Source organism: Nipponia nippon, unplaced genomic scaffold (assembly GCF_047370975.1).
Source record: "Nipponia nippon isolate SJK-2023a ecotype South Korea unplaced genomic scaffold, ASM4737097v1 scaffold_28, whole genome shotgun sequence".
Taxonomy (NCBI): domain Eukaryota; kingdom Metazoa; phylum Chordata; class Aves; order Pelecaniformes; family Threskiornithidae; genus Nipponia; species Nipponia nippon.
Genome location: NW_028262345.1, coordinates 6,568,124 through 6,584,458, shown reverse-complemented (window position 1 = coordinate 6,584,458; position 16,335 = coordinate 6,568,124). Strand labels below are relative to the sequence as shown.

The window sequence follows — 16,335 nt, the reverse complement described above, 5'->3', positions numbered from 1 at the left end:
CCAAATTTGGTTGAATAGAAACCTGCTTTACTTTCTAAACAGGGATTTTATGTGGATTATTTAGCACTACTGCAGAAAAGCCTGTCTGAATACTCACGTCTCTCTATTTAAGATTAGTAACAAAAAGCAAAAATGGAAGAAAAAGATGGTTTCTCTGTTCCAAGCAACATTTGCCACTCCACTTAAAATGACAATGGCAGTTCTCGTATGTTTACGTGTGCATGTCTACGCATTTCTGTGACTAGTGCTTGGGAAGCAGAGCATTAGTTCTCTGATAGCCCTTCGCAAGCACTAGGATCCATTGGGACAGCAGACGCTCTGCTCTGCAAAAAAAAAAAAAAACAAAAAAAAACAAACCAGCAAGTGTCAGGCCTTACAAAATGATGGCTCTTGCTAATTGCAACGTGTACAATGGAGAAAGTGCCAGACTTCTACTCAAAAGCCCAGTGACGGCTCCATGATTTAATCTACAGCCTGTCTAAATTTTGCTATTACATAGCTTCCATCAGCTTCTTGTGAGGCACTGAAAGCACTTACAAACGTAACATGAACAAAAATCTAAATGTTCACAGACAGAAAATCTGAAAACTGTTGCAGGTAGCCCAGGTTTTATGAAACTTGTCCAAGTCACAGGCACATTATCAGACAACCTGCAAGGCTTTTCTCACATGAAAGGTTAGAAAAGATCAGGTAGAACAGAGAAGATGGTTTTATGACTAATAACAGATAAAGATGTTCAAACCTAGCATCAATTCTCTGTTCTGCCACTGCTTTTCTCTGTGACCCCAAGCATCCCTGAAACAGTAAAGCTTCAGCCACTACAACTGCCAGAGATCTGCTGAAGCCAATATAACCAACAGTTCATAGCAAAGACGTGCCCCGCTATCCTTCCACTCTGTCTCGGGGTCCTATCTTTTATGTTTAGGAAGAAAGGGCATACACTATTTATAATGCCTCACTAGGAGGGCTCCTATATAACTGCAAAATAATCCTGAGTTTCCTCAGAAGTCCATTTGGTTTAATTAGCATGAAGATACAGTTCTAACTCAGACTGCTGGGGTCTTGCAGCCACAGAAAATGATCTGCAGCTGATCCACAAAATTGCAAAGAGCACCCCAGATACATTGAGTGACTGTGCTGTCAATGAAACTCCAGCATGAAGTGCTGCAGGACAGCAGTCCACAAGAACTGCTGCAACCTCGTAGTGGATTGACTGGCCCTGAAATTTTGGAACCCATTGCACAAGGTTATAAAAACTACTGTTCCCAAAGATCCAATTTCTGCTATGATAGCTACAAAATAACTCTTTTTTTCTCTAAACACCCAAAGAAGAACTACTGAATAGGTACAAGTCTCTCCTTGTTTCTCCCTCCCTTTCAAACCATCATCTTTCCTGCTCTGCCCCTCTGTCCCAGGGAGCGCGAGCAGCTACGACAGGAAAGGCTGCCAGGAAGAAGAGTACAGAGATGGGGAGAATAAGGGCAAATCTGCAGAGGAATGCCCTTGGTTTTGTGCTACTCTCAGATTTTATGTTTCAGACAATGAAACTGGGCCAAGGTAATTGCCTGCAATGTTGTTTTTTTTTTTTTTTCTAGACTAGTAAGAAAGCCCTGCAATTTTCAGTAACTTTCAAATCTCTTCCATTAGTTCTGGTTTTATAAATTCTAATTAGTGACATGAATTGATATTCCAAATCTTTCAGAAACTAGAAATAAGGAAGCATAATATAAGAATCCTTAAAGACCCCGTGAACTTGGAGGCTGTTGGTGCTGCATTTCTTTTTTTCTGTATATATTTTGTAAAGGAATTTTGCTGTTGCTATAAAATGCAGCAAGCATGTGTATATTATTCAGTTTCACAGACTGGCACATTTGATTAAATTAACTTGATCTACAAATACTTTAAAAAACTATTCACTCCATCCTATAGCTAAGTTTTTGTTGTATTTAATCCAACTAATATTTAGACAATATCCCTAATGAGTTTGCTGGGGCCTAAAACAATTCAGTGTACAAAAGAAGCGTACAAATAAACAGTTAGGTTGTGGAGCATCAGCTGCTAACACTGTGTGTACAAGAGTACAGGTGTATCACCAGTGCGTGTTACTGTGTAAATAGATGGTGGACATTTCTGACCTGATCCAGAGCACATTCAACCTGATGAGAAGCTTTCCACTGATTCCCTTTTGCTCTTCTCAGGACTAAGAGGAATACTACTTCCACAGGTTAAATAAGGAAACACAAAATGTTAAAAAATTTCTTGAGTCCTTAATTCTAAAGAAGTGAATTTATTCATTACAAATTATTTTTTCAACGGAAAATGAGCTTCCTGCAAGACTGATCTTTCTAATCACCCTTATTTTACAGTGTACAATAAAATGACCCATCAATTTCGTTTTCTGCAACTCTGTACAGACACCTGCCCTGTCAGAGAGAGCAGAACCACTCAGATGTGTCTTCCTAGTGGGGTCTCAGCTAGAGCATGCAGAGAATGTTCAGGCACAGGCAGACAGAGACAAAAAAGGGATGGAGAGAAACAAATACGATCCCAGGCATTTCAAAGGTCCTACAATATTTGGCAGAAGAGAGAACAACGAACAAAACAAATAAAAATTCATGTCATGCATCAGAAGAAAAACAAAACAAAACAGGAGAAAAGCTATTTGTTCTCAGTGGATGCTAACAGCTTTAATTTGCAAACACTTAAAAGTATCCTTCAAACAAGGAGTGCCACATTTTACACACCTCATTCTCTCAGACACTCTGCACAATTTATAGTGGAGAAAAGCAACACGTGAGCAACCTTCTATTCCAAGTGACAACAGCTTCTCTTTCCACACAGATTTAGGCTCCACAATTTATGCTTGCTTTCAACTTAGCTACTAGGTAGCAGAAATACTCAGCAGTCTGTGAAGCATTCCTTCCCAGACAAGAGGGCAATGGATATTTGCCAAAACTACTACGGAACTCCTTTTAGACTGTCACCAACACCGTGTGGCTTCAGTGGTCTGCTCCTGGCTTCAAGCTCTGTTATTTTCCTATGACTGACTCCCTTTCCAAGCACGAAAAGGGGAATATGAGCATACAAAAAGGAAAAAACTATAAGCAAAGAGCGAGTCACATGAAGATCCTCTTTTCAGGAGTAAATCAGACTGTAAATCCAAACAGCTGATCCGCAGTCTGACCTCTGCCACAGCTGCCCCCCTTCTATGCTACTGCAAGGCACACACCTCAGTGCCACTGGCTGCTCGTTCCACTCCACGAGCTTCAGGAGTCAGGAGAGCTTCAAAAACTTCTTTTATCTAGCAGAAACTAGGAGGTGTGAACAATTGCAACTGATCCTGGTGGAGCAGAATGTTATCAAACAAGGCCCTCCTGTAAAATGAAGGCAGCCAAAGTAATGCTTTGACAAACATCTTTAAAAATATGTACAGACTTTACAGCTGCTAGAATCCCATGGGCCATGCGAGATCCTACAAGGATCTGCAGTTCGTCACACACACATAGAAACATCTTTTCTAAGGGCTGAGGTTCCAGCCTTCCTGTAGGTATGACTTGTTCCCGTAGAACATGTGCTTGCAAGGTTGTATGTGCGTGGTGAAAATCTGAGCGTCTGAAATTCTTCTGGTTCCAGATCTGAATCTATGTCTCATCTCTGAGCACAGAAAAGAGCTGCTTTTTCTGCAAACTTTTTAAAATTTTATTTTATTTCTATCAAGAATAAGGTCTGGGACCTTGTCCTGCATTGACTGTCAGACCTCAAGGATCCGATGTATATCTGGTATCTGACATGTTACAGATCCGCATGAACTGGTGGTAAAAATATCAGTTATGCTCCTTATTTCTACAATCACAGGGACAGAAACTCTTTTTGTATATATTCGATGTTGACTGGATTCCTGTTTGCCATTGAGTATGGGATTCATTTCAAATAACTTCAGCCATGTAAACAATCTCTCATCTACTTGTCTGGGCTTTGCCTAGACACCACAGAGAGGAGGCCCCTCAGAGCATAATGCATCTCCACTGCCTTAAGGCACCTCTCCTCGAATAGGAAGAACAGCCTCCGGAGGCGCTGCTCTCTCTTCACACAACACTACGTACAGTTATAGTTTAGGCAAGATAATTTTAATAACCTATGAGTTGTCTGAGATATATCTCAACCTCAGCTAGCAACCTCTGTCTGTGGATGAGGGGAAACCCACAATGCAAGTTGATACCACATCTACAGATGAACTTCATAAATTCAGCTGTAGGGGAAGGTCACACAGCTCTTCAGTATTATGATTACTCTTGCTGTACTTCAGTAACACTAAGATGTAAACTCAAAAGATCTAACAGATTTTCTACACTCTGAAACACAGGAGGTGAGGTTTTTTTTTTGGTTTTTTTTTTTTTTTTTTTTAAGAAATCCACATGCTTTTGTGTGCAACACCTGCACAAAGTTTTCATTTATAATTTAGACAGAAAAGCAGTTCACAAATCATAATGAGCAAGGTCTGAATAAACACAGCAGAGACTTATGTGCAGAGCATAAAACGCATAGTTAGACAATACTGATGGCAGGGTTTTTTGTTTATCCCTATTAGAATTTTGTTAGAAGGATTAATTCCATTCCAGACAACTGATAGGATTTGAGACATCCTGTACAGACAGTTCAACACTGTGTCAACAATTTCATCCTTGGCAACCTCAGGGCCACTCACAGAGAAAGACCGACCTAGAGGGAGAGACACACTCATTTTTAGAAGAGCATCAGAGCAAAATGAATTTCCCATCACAAAGACAATTCATGAGGGGCACAGGGTTTTTTGTTGTTGTAGGGTTGTTTTTTGTGGTTTGGTTTTTTTTTTTTTTAAGTAAGAACAAAAAAAAAAGAAAAAAGTCAACTGAAATTTGTTCAATGAAATGCAATACACAGAACTTGGTAACAAAGACGCATTATATTGCACCAATTTACACCATGAATTAATCCTGTCTGGTGCACAGTTAGCCATGAGTATTATTAAAGATCAGTAATAGTAATAGTTTAGCTGGTCAGGTAACTTTATCCAAGCTAATCTTTTTTGTTAAAATGGTAAGAAGAGAGATGTCCCTAGGAAGCTGATAATACAGCAGTGGAAAACCAGAAAATGTTAGACAAGCATCCATTGCAAATTTGTATGCTCACAGGCTGTATTATGCACCAGATCCACTGTGGGTCATGAGATACTTGACTGCACACAAGAGGCCAATGAAGTTGCAAGGATTCAACCACATAAAGAAGAAAAAAAAGGAATCTCTTCAGTGTAGTTCCCACAAGATGTTTATAATCAGACCACCACATCAGGAAAACATTCTAATGGCCATAAATTTGAATCCACATGCAAAAGCCCACAGAGACATCTGGGCAACCAGGAGGATTATCTCTGACAAATCTTCTTTCTCTTTTTATAGTCTGTGGGTTTGGATTTGTGGATGGGGCTTTAGAAACCTTTTGCACAATACAGTGGTGATCAGCACCAGATGTGCAGAGAAATCAGTAAAAAGCAGTATCTTAAAAGGCTTTCAATATTGTACCTTCCTTTGATGAAAAACAGCAAGCAAACAACAACAACAACAAAATCTTTCTTTACATCCATTAAAAAGGGCAAATTCATTACAAATAACAAAAAAATGTTAAAGAGAAAAATCTTGCTTAAACCTGTTTTTCCTTGTTACAAAATACTGACTCTTTCAAATTAAACTTTTTTTTTTAAAAATGTTCTGTGTTTGTTTTTTGGGTTTTTTTTTTTTCTGAACTGACATGATCCTCTGAAGCAAAGTTATCTGCTTTCACGCCTTGGTGGGACCCAGGCCTTTTCAAGCAAATATTGCTTTATTTTATTTTAAGTTTCTAACAGAGCAAAAGCAGAGTCACTGCAGAAAGAAGCAATGAAACAAAGGAGGACGACGTTGATGGACTTCCCAAGGTCGCTGCAGGTGCCAGACAATGGTTCCCAGGAGGGGAAAATATGGTTGTTTAAAAACAAATTTGGTGCATGTGGCAAGCGTGGATGTTTCCCCGTGAGATCCAAGGTGACATGTATGACGACAGACATAGGAAAGGAGTAAGGGGAAGAAGGGAGAGGGCAGGGAAGAAAGGACGAGGAAGAAAAAGAAAGAAAGAAAGAGAGAAAGAGAAAAATAGATAAAAAAAATTAGGTCATAAATATAGAAAACATAAGAATCAAAGGTTTATTTAATTTCATAAATTAAAATGGCTAAAGGTTAAAGAAGAGCATTAGCGCATTCACACCGACAAAAGGGCCGGTTCAGAAGCTCGGCAATGTCCGAAGCTGCAGAGCAGGGTCCAAGTCAGGGTTTATGGGGTTTGCAAGCAAATGAGATTAAAAATGATGGAACAGAAGGCTCAATGAGAAACACAAGAAAATGGTTATCTGGTATTTGGAAGGACAACACTGCCTTTTACACATTTAAAAAAGAAAAAAAAAAAAGCAAAGCTCTTGCATAGCACACGGTCCACCTGCCTGTCCAAGTCCTTCCCCTAAAGCCTGTTGTACCAAGGACTTGGATAATAGATCCAGGTGACTAAAACCCTGGAGAAGCAAGAAGGTCTCAACAATACAGGACTGACTTTTCCATTTAGCCTTCCAGCTGCTTGTAAACTACTCTAATGCAATTACTATTATTACTGAAAATAATAACCCTTATCCTTCCAACCACTTTAAGGACACTGTACGGATGATGGTAACAAAGGACTCTACATAAAAAAATATACATTTTGTCTGCACGAAATCCCTAGCTATTACTCTCAAGCAGAGAAATGCCATGTTAGAGGCATTGACTCTGACTTCTGTACAGCTCATTTTGAAATCAAAGTGTAAAAGCTAAACACCATAAAAATGACAAGAGATGCTAAAGGAAAGTAATACACAGAGCCTCTTCCCTACTGCAATTTGGCATACTTGCCTTCATTTCAATAGTGGCCTGTGGACTGCATGTCAGAAAAATCTAGCCTGCCTTCTGGAAATGTTTTCCCCAACATTATTCGTTTGAGGATCAGCTCAGGGAACCAAAGGGTCTGGAAACACCTCGGAAGGCCTAATAGAAACCAAAGTTCTCTACAAAATGAAAAAAACCAACAAAACTAGAGAAAGAGTCACAAATCCAGCGTAGCCAGCAGTAATCATTTCACTGCACAGTGTTCTACTTGCCCCTGAAGCAGAGCACATTCTTTCTGAGAACCAACTGCATCCATCTGTTGGGTCAGTCCTGCAGCAAATGTGCACTCCGAAACAACTGCTTTTCAAAGTGCTTCTGACATTTCCAAGTGGAACATTTGAGTGGCAGCCTCAAATCCCGATTCGTCCTACGCTTCGCACCAGACTAAGTGAGGAGTAATTTCAGAGAGGCCAAAGAAGTTACACCTGTGATAACAAACTGGGGTTCCCCCCTCATTTTTTAGAGGGTCCCTGCCCATGTTACTGTTGGATTTAAAGGGCTCAGTGGCATCTGGGCTCATTTCTCCTCCCGTTGCCACGGACTATGGTAGAACACAGTGTATTCCAAAGGCAACAGCGTTCTCAAAATTTGCTAATACACCTGTGCAAAACATCCCAGCTGTCCCAGGTAGCTTTGTTGTCCCATTGGGCATGTAACAAAGGCTAAAAGAGAATATCAGCACAGGCAACAATGGTTGCACACAAAGGAGTGTGGAGGAACAAAAAGACTGATCAGTACTTGTAACTCTCCCTGGGGAGACAGATCACAGTGCAAAGGAACCACTTTCTGCTGTTTCCAGCCTACCGCATTTCACTGTTCAGCTCTGAACTGACCTTAAGGCACTCTTTGCCAAGTTACCCTCACTTTCTCCTGCCACATCAGTCACAGTTGTCCTTCAAATATGTGAGGGCAGTAAGTATTAGAGCTGTTGAAAATGAGAATCAGAGAGTAAGTTGCTTAATGAGTTACTGAGGGTCCTTCCACCCAAAACTACAGCTTTGTTCTAACACACATCGCAGTCTCTCTTTTGCCCCATTTTCCTCTTCCTCCTTATCCTCATCCTCCCTACCAGACACATTTTTCAAGCCCCAACCAACTAGGTCACTCATTTGTATGCTTAACAACATTATCTGGCTCAATCAAGTGGAGTTTCAGCATGCAAACTGCACAAGGTCTCAGCTGTTTCCTTCGGAGAGGAAGGGAGCGGGCACAGTGGGGGCAGACCAAGGACTGAATTCTCAGTGCAAGGGACAGACTGAAGAAAACTCTCCAGTTGTTCTGAAGAAAAACATGAGCCTGAGTTAACAATCTGGAAGACAGAATGAAATCAAATCACTCCTTCAATATGGACTGTCAGCACCAATCTTGGCATGAATATGCTTAACTCTGGCTGTGCAGTGAGGATTTATCTTGACTGACTGATCAGCTTTAAAGTTCGTCCATCTGCCTTTAACCAATCAGAACTTCAATTTACAGGTAGTCCAGCAATTTCACCCTTGAGGTTTTTTGTTGTTTTTGTGTTGGTTGTTTTGATTGTTTGTTTTTTCTTTTTTAAATGTGCACTACTACTACCTGTGTAGAAAAGAAATACTGACTGTCCTTTCAACACCTTCCAGCAAACTGCTAAGTTCCTAGCATCTCAGCTAATAGGGTCTGCTTGTTTTTCCTAGCATTTGAGCTTCTACCTCACTTTTTAAGCACGCTAGTAAGTACAGTCTGTCTGAAACAAGAGTTTCCAGCAGCATTCTGATGCTATTTAGTTACTTTTCCCTAATGCCCTACCCAACATTAAAACAGTGCTGTGTAAAAATTACCGTAATTTGATCTCCATTTCATTTAATAGAAAAACATTCAGAGAAAGATTTTAACCCCCTCCCCTTCCAACCACTAGCAAACTCCTTATGCCTTTTTTTGTCCAAAGGCTGAACTGCATGGACAAATGAGCAGCAAGCAAGCTCAAAGCAGATTTGGAAGGGAAATCTGCATCGTGAAAAGCATCGGCCCAGAGATCTGAATGGTGTCTTTTGCTTTAGCTTAAAATGGCAATCCTACTTTCTGGTTTCAGAAAGCGTTTTCTATCCACTGCTCTTATCATCTGGCAGTCCTGTTACCCTGATACAAAAAGCCAACATTCCCTATAAACACTCAGACAAGGATTTGTCATGTAGCATTCCTAACAGTGTACTGCTAATGCTGTACATACTGTAACGTGGACTACAGTACAGGTATGTACATGGCAAAAACTAAGCTTTGGATGGGTAACCAATTGTGATAATGGCTTTAAGCAAGCAAGTTGTCAGGGTTACTCAGGCACATTAAAGGATGCAGCACTGTTGCATTAATTGGAAGCAGAAAACAATGGTAAAGCTTATGACTGCTGTACCTGGGATGACAGTAGGCTGAGCAGAAGTTCGGAAAGCATAGTGAGCTGGTTTGGACTTCCCTTGCTGGTTTTCAGCAATCACATAAACTTCATACTCTGCATTCCAGTCCAGGGACTTGAGCATGACGTGGTCACTGCCAGACGGAAGTCTGATCTCTGGTTTCCATTCTGAAGAATGCTTCTGCAGAGCAGCGAGATGACAGGTAGGGATGCAAAACACACAGCACAACATTAGTAGCCAGCTTTGAGAACACTGTAATGGCTAACTAACAAATGGAAAAGCAGGGAGGTTTCTACACAAGCACACGCTCCTCAGATAATTCAGGGATGCAGAACATTGTGTGCTGTTGGCTCTAAGTAGAGAGGACAAGAGATACCGAAGCAGCCTGCCTCTCCTGCTCAGAATGCCGTTTTCTGCAGTGTTACCACACCTGAAGAAAATCCCTCAGTTCTTCCACTCATCTTTGCCACATCACTAGACTACTTCCATTTCACAGGGGAAAAGCTGCAACTTCTCTATGTCTCTGCCCTGCAAAGCCCTTTAAGAGTGTTCTTTCACATCTCAGTATGTCAAATTTAAATCACCTGAGAGACAGAGATTTACCTCTTAACATGGGTCTGGCCTAACTTACCACTACCATTCTATTCTGCACCATTCAAAAGAGATTTTAAAAGGTGCATACAACTAGTAAGTTTCATAATTCCTACTCCAGTTTCAGGGAGTCCAGATATACATTTCACCCAGATGAATGTGAAAAACCCACTGCCAAGGTACCTTGAGACAGTCTTAGGCAGTTTTCTGGGACTGGAGTGCACTAACAGACTTTTCCGTCTCTGCTGGAATTTATGGTTCTGTGATACTAGATTGTCCTTTTGACATTCCAAAGACTCTCCCCATTCTAAGAATCTCTAAGTAACCTAAAATGCACAAAATGATGGTGGTAACAAATACTCTTGGGATTTCTAGACTGCAGTGCAAAGTTTGCTCTGTGACTTTACTCTAAGGATTGTTCATTTGTAGCGTATAAAGAAGAGATTGCTAATAGCCAATACAGAATTAGTTCAGCACCACACCTACCAGACTCAGTCACTGAGAAAGTGTCCTGCTTTCTCAATAGTTAGAAAGCTTCCATATTTCAGCTCAAACTAGTACAGCTGAGCTGCCCCCAGGCGTATTAAGATTGAGAAAGTGTGCAGACAATAGAAAAAGGCTTCAACAACTTCTGGCAATTCTTTCTGCTGCCCTGAAGAGCTTCATATTCTCATTGACCCTCTCTCAAGGTCCTATTCCTCAAGGATGTGCTAGGCAACCTCTTTGATTGGGTGTTATTCCCGGCCCCCATCATAGGAATAAAACATCAAATACCACCTAACACAAAACAAGGGCCACGTTCAGCTTACAACAATACTAACTGCTCATCACATAGATGTTCTTTCCCAAGACTAGGGCTAGATGTTTTGCTCAGAGAATCATGTATTTTGCAATCCTGGGTAAGTTACAATGAGAGCTGATTAAGTTAGGCCTAAAGGGGAACTGCTTCCAATAGCATCTCTCACTTTATCTGTGTCTATACTGACTACCTTGAATGTCTTACTCAATAATCTGCAGAGTAATTTGGTACTGAAGCACCCATTACTCAATCAAATATGGCAGTTTCAATGACCAACAGAAAGTTATGATTAGATACATGTCTGAAGGCGGGCAATGCTCTACACTATGAACCTCCGGTCCACAGCTATTTAAGTTGTTGTTGGCAATCCCATCTCAGAAGTCTATGAAATAATACTAAGTGCATGTAATTACCATATGCTCACAGTTCTACAGAAGATCATATGGAATAATAATCTTTCATAGTCAAAGTGAAAGGAAAGAAAATGAGACAAAGATTTTGTATGTTCCTCCTGTGCATGTCATGTCTCATACCCGATACACTTCCACCACACCTGCTTAGCATGTATTCCTGTATGGGCCTACCTACAAGATCTTAGCTTCAGGGTTGTCTGCCTACATAGTGAAGCCTGAGTACTGAACAGGCTAAATACAAATCAAGCTTGAGTGTCAGTCATACTTACAGCTTTGTATTTGATCAGATAATGTCTAATTGGGGAGCCACCATCATCCTGCTTGATAACATTCACTTTAATGGAGTTTCCATCTTCTCCCATCTGACCTTCCAGTTTGGGTGCGCTGGGTTCCCCTGAAACAATGGTGGATTTATGTTTAATTGTAAAAAAAAAAAAAAAAAAAAATGCATTAGGGAAAAAGTACTCATCAAAACCAGAAAATACTTCATTATACTCAGCTGCTTGGATACCAGCCTTACTCTGACCCAGACACAGAGGACACTGTGTGTCTAGGGTACACATATTTGCAAGACCCAAGTATTTCTTGCATTTGGTAGTTTGTTTTCACCGATACACGTTACCGTTTTTGTGTGTGCCGGAATGGAGTCAGCGGCCAAGTGAAAAAGACTCCACCCTTCCCCATGAATATCCTACAGCAACGACCAGTTCCTTGCTATTTTTGTTGTAAAACACTGATGTGAAACACCTGGAAAATGTCAAGATGGGGTATGCAGCAAACAGGCAGGCTGCTCCTGTGAAACATATACGTAAAGAGCATCATTGAAAAGGGACATTATGCTTGTCACACAGACCTGTGTTTGCACTTTGAATGTTGTTTAGGTTTTACCATTGCTGGACCAGAGACTCACTGGTGTGCTCACTTAAATGAGTGTGGGAAAAATGGTACTGAATCACAACAGCACATCTTTTCACGCAGCTTGTACTAGTGTAACTAATTGCAATGAATACAGGCTGGAGAGAACTAGACCTCTTCACTCTTCTATAATAACCATTTTTAAAAGAAAAAAAGCTATCATTTCCCAGTTTGCACCCCTGACATCAGCAGAAAACTGAAATGTCATTTGCCTCTGCAGGGCGCACTGGTTTACAAACACACCCTTTCACACCCATGTCTCTCCAACTGCTTTTTCTAGCCAATTCCTCCATAACCTGCACACACAGTCTGCAGAGGATGGTTGCCCCATCCCAACTCAAGGACTTCCTTCTTGCACCTTTACTATAACATCTCTCCTAACAGAAGTCAAATCCACAGATTGTCTGATTACATATTCACACGCGTCCCCCGCCCCACCTTCAGAAATACTGCAGTAAATAGCTCAAGAGATGTGCTTTCTCCTTCTGCTTTCATATTACCCCAGGGATCAATTGTTTCTGAAGTGCTCTGACAGCCTGTGAATTTACTATGCAAGAGGCATTATTACCTATTTAATTTTTTTGTGGAAAAAGAAACCCATCAGCCGAACAACTCCCTGTCTCCAACAACATAAGTATCAAATTAGCAGAAAAACTTCAATGATAAAAGAGCACCGGTCTCTCTTTTCAAAACTGACATAGACCACAAGCGAGCTCAGATCCTGCTAACTTTCTGTCAGTGCCTGGATGCTTGCTTTGCTCCATTTTACATAAAGGCAAGAAAGGCTTAGGTTCCTCTGTGCCAGTGCTCATCTGAGAATGGAGTTCGAGCTATTATTTCTACAGCCCTGAAATGTTCCAAGAGTTTAAATGTTAGTCAAAGTCAGTAAGACTTGATGAAATTTATCATTAATGTTGCTGAAGCTTACTAGGTCATTCTACAGTACTTACTGATTTTTTTTTTTTTTAGTATCAGCTCTGTGATGTAGTCTAAGTGCTTAAGCCATGAATTCTGGGTTTAAAAGCTTCTTAAGAACTTTTGACCATTTCAGCTGCTATTGTCTGGAAGCTATTCTGCCCAATTTCTTTATGGGTAATTTGAGTAAAACCAACACTGCAATTATTTGTAAGTTAAAACTTACAAATCAGCTGCAGTTGGCAATTCCAGCAAACTCCTGAGATTAATTACACTCTGCTGGCTGGTCTCATTACAGGGTCCTAATTCTTTCAGGTATTTTATATAACAATTAAAGTGGTTGAATGTTAAAAAGCAAAAATTTCCTACACCTCTGTTTAACCACAGGTATGCATATTTTATACAATTTTATGCATTTCGGAAGTATTTCTATTTATTCATCTGAGTGATGATAGCTCATTTAGAGCTGACTACAGGGAATTTATATACAGAGAATACAACAGACAATGCACATCCTGTGTTTTGCTGTGCACCTTGAATCCAAATACACTTCCCAAATGTTTGCAGTCCCGAACATTTGCACAGGTTTGCTAATTTGCACACACTTTACCGTTCTAGCTCAAAGTGACCTACAGTTCTGCTAAAGCACCTGTCTTTACTTGCTGTGCCACTTGTGGTTTGGCCAATGGGCTTTCTTGAACACACGTCCACAGATACACCGAAGTGTGGTGAAATAAAATTAAAAGCCGATCCAATTCTGAATGTATCCCAAAGAGAACAATACCGAAACTCTGAAACAGTGACATTTGCGACTTAAGAGCCTGAATGTAACCAAAAGAGAAGAAAACCAGGACACTGAAGTAACATTTGTGACTTTTTAAAAGCTCAGCCTGTTGCCTAGAGTAAAACTTTTAAAAAGACTTAGTTCTGTTGCATTATACTAAAAGTGAAAGGAAATAATAAGCCAGTAGTTGTATTAAGATAAACTTTGAAAGATAACATCAGTCATGGGAATTTACAAGAGCTTCTTTCAACCCAAAAAACATTCTCAGTTCTAAATCTATTCTGTCTGGATTCGTATTCAGCTACTAATGGAGAGCACACGCATTTCTGACTGGCCAGAGAAAGGTTCATCTTCCAGTATCTTTCAAAGTTGATCTTCAGAAGTAATTTGAAGCCCTTTCCCCACTCCCTTCCCCTCCAAAGAAAGAATTCAAGCCCTTTTTTTGTGAAACATCAATGAGAAAACTACAAGACCTAGACTGAAACAGTAATTTAAGATTAATTCCATTTTCTTGCAGGCTAACACATGCTCTGTCTAACATACCAACTGTTCCAAGAAGGTAATTACAATCCATGGATACACAGAGCTCTTTGATGTGAGACACATACATTTGTGTTTCACAACATAGTAACTCCTCTTAAAGGCATAAGAGGGAATGCTCCTTCTTCCCATGTTAAATTTATCTTTTCCAAATCCTTGCCTCTGGCTATATCCCCATTACAAGATTCCCACAATACAAGCTGGACACTCAAGAGCTGTATTCTACCCTGTGACAGGTTTCCCAGTGACTGTACATTGAAAACACAAAGGTAATGCTCTCAAGGTGACCATGGAGCTGCCCTTGCACGGACCTCTAGCACAGTTTGAAGAGGACGGCACACAGGAATAGGTTTTCCTGTTTATGTTACAAGATATGGTATGCACTCCTCTGAAGTTCTCCTGGTTCACATAGTATAGGGCCATTCATGTCTCGAGAAAGGACAAGAGAATTTTGTGTTGAACTGATGACCACATTTACCATCTAATGTATAGACAAAAATGTGGATTTTTGTCTTTACTACCAACTAACTGCAGCTGCATAACTGAAAAGCCCTTCCCAGCCCATGTTTCTCTTGGAATTACGAATGCTGAAAGCATTCGTAACGCATACAATGCATTGCAGATTGAAAATTAAACAGGAACAAGCAAGTTCTAGATGAGCAGAAATACCTCACCTAGGCATACTGAAAATATCAGATTAACCAAGCAATTATATTTTTTTCTTTCCTCAATCCTAAAAGAAAAATATCACCGCAAAAGTTACTGGTTTTGACTATTGAGTTGACTTGAGTTAAAGAAGCTATTACTACAATAATTGTGTCATGAGTATTAACCAATAAGTAAATGAAACCAGAAGCAAATGTCTTGTTCTATCATTTTTTTCACACAAGAAACTAGCTCCCAGTAACAACTGGGGGCAGGGCATTCATTGCTACTTATTTTGCTGGACACTGAGCCACTTGACACTGTTGAAACCTTTATGAGCAGCAATGCTTAACTGTTGCCATATTTGTGGTAGGCTTGACGAATGGCTTCACTGATAACTAGACAGTACAAGATCAACATCTTATGCACAGCCATTCCAACGATTAATTACCCTCTCTGCTGAAACTTTTCTTCACTTTGAATTGTCTCGTTTCTAGCTCCCAATTCCTTCCTTCCTCAACAGTTCAAACACACTTCTGCTCTGAGAAACATTCCTCTTCAAATAGGTGTATATGGACCTAATGAACACCTAATGGCTGAAACCCAACAGGTATATATAGCAGTGCAAGCCCTGGTGAAGAATATTTCCATTTTCTCTCCATAAACACATGGCATTTATCTTAAGCAGGCAGACGTAATCCAGATACAGGGCTGTAAAATTAAAAATGGGTTAGTGTGCAGTTTCAAACAAAGGAGGAAGAAGTTTAGTGGGAAAAGTTTAGTCCAGCAGAATCAGCATCCCTATAATGAGTCAAAGTATCAGTAGCTGAAGAGAAAAGGTTGTCGTCAGAAGGTTAGAGAAGAAACTCATGCTCACAGAACATGCATCCTCCCTACAGGATGGGGGCTGAAAAGCAAAAGTGCATTACAAAGGTGTGCTACATGCCTGGGGATCCCCCATTTACACTGAGTTGACTGGATGTATTGCAGAAATCTGCCTATTCTACCTACAAAATACAGGATCCTTAAAGAATCTCCCTTGTGATGCTGCTACTTAGCTTATTGAGAGCAGACAGCTCCAAGCATGCCAGACTTCCTCTGTATAACCATTTTACAAACACCTATCTGTTTAGAATTCACTCTGCTGCAGAAGGAGGGATGCAGGATCTTATGCTTTCACTCTACGGTGAGACAATGAAGTGTGGTTATGTCTGAGCCAGATGGCACCTTACTCAGCCCAGCAGCAAGAGTATCAAATAATGCAAGTGGAGCCCCCTTCAGAGCAGAAGACAACTTAAATTTTCACCCCCATGCTTTGCTCTCCTTGAAAAATGGGATGGATTTCACTCAAAGATTTAAAGTTTAC

At 40.4% G+C, this 16,335-nt stretch overlaps 1 protein-coding gene across 6 annotated transcripts in view; it reads right to left on the bottom strand.

Annotated features, from left to right (window-relative positions):
* NCAM1 (neural cell adhesion molecule 1) overlaps nt 1-16,335 on the bottom strand; it is a 147,431-nt gene that overhangs the window by 9,448 nt on the left and 121,648 nt on the right. For 4 of the 6 annotated variants that reach the window (XM_087763293.1, XM_087763294.1, XM_087763295.1 and 1 more), the window contains 2 exons: nt 11,440-11,564; nt 9,367-9,547 (listed from right to left, as the gene is read on the bottom strand). In XM_087763293.1, the coding sequence (XP_087619419.1) occupies nt 9,367-9,547; nt 11,440-11,564 (306 nt within the window). Of the gene's footprint in view, nt 1-2,661; nt 5,955-9,366; nt 9,548-11,439; nt 11,565-16,335 lie in introns of those variants that run through there. The other 2 variants (XM_087763296.1, XM_087763297.1) reach the window with 1 other exon arrangement.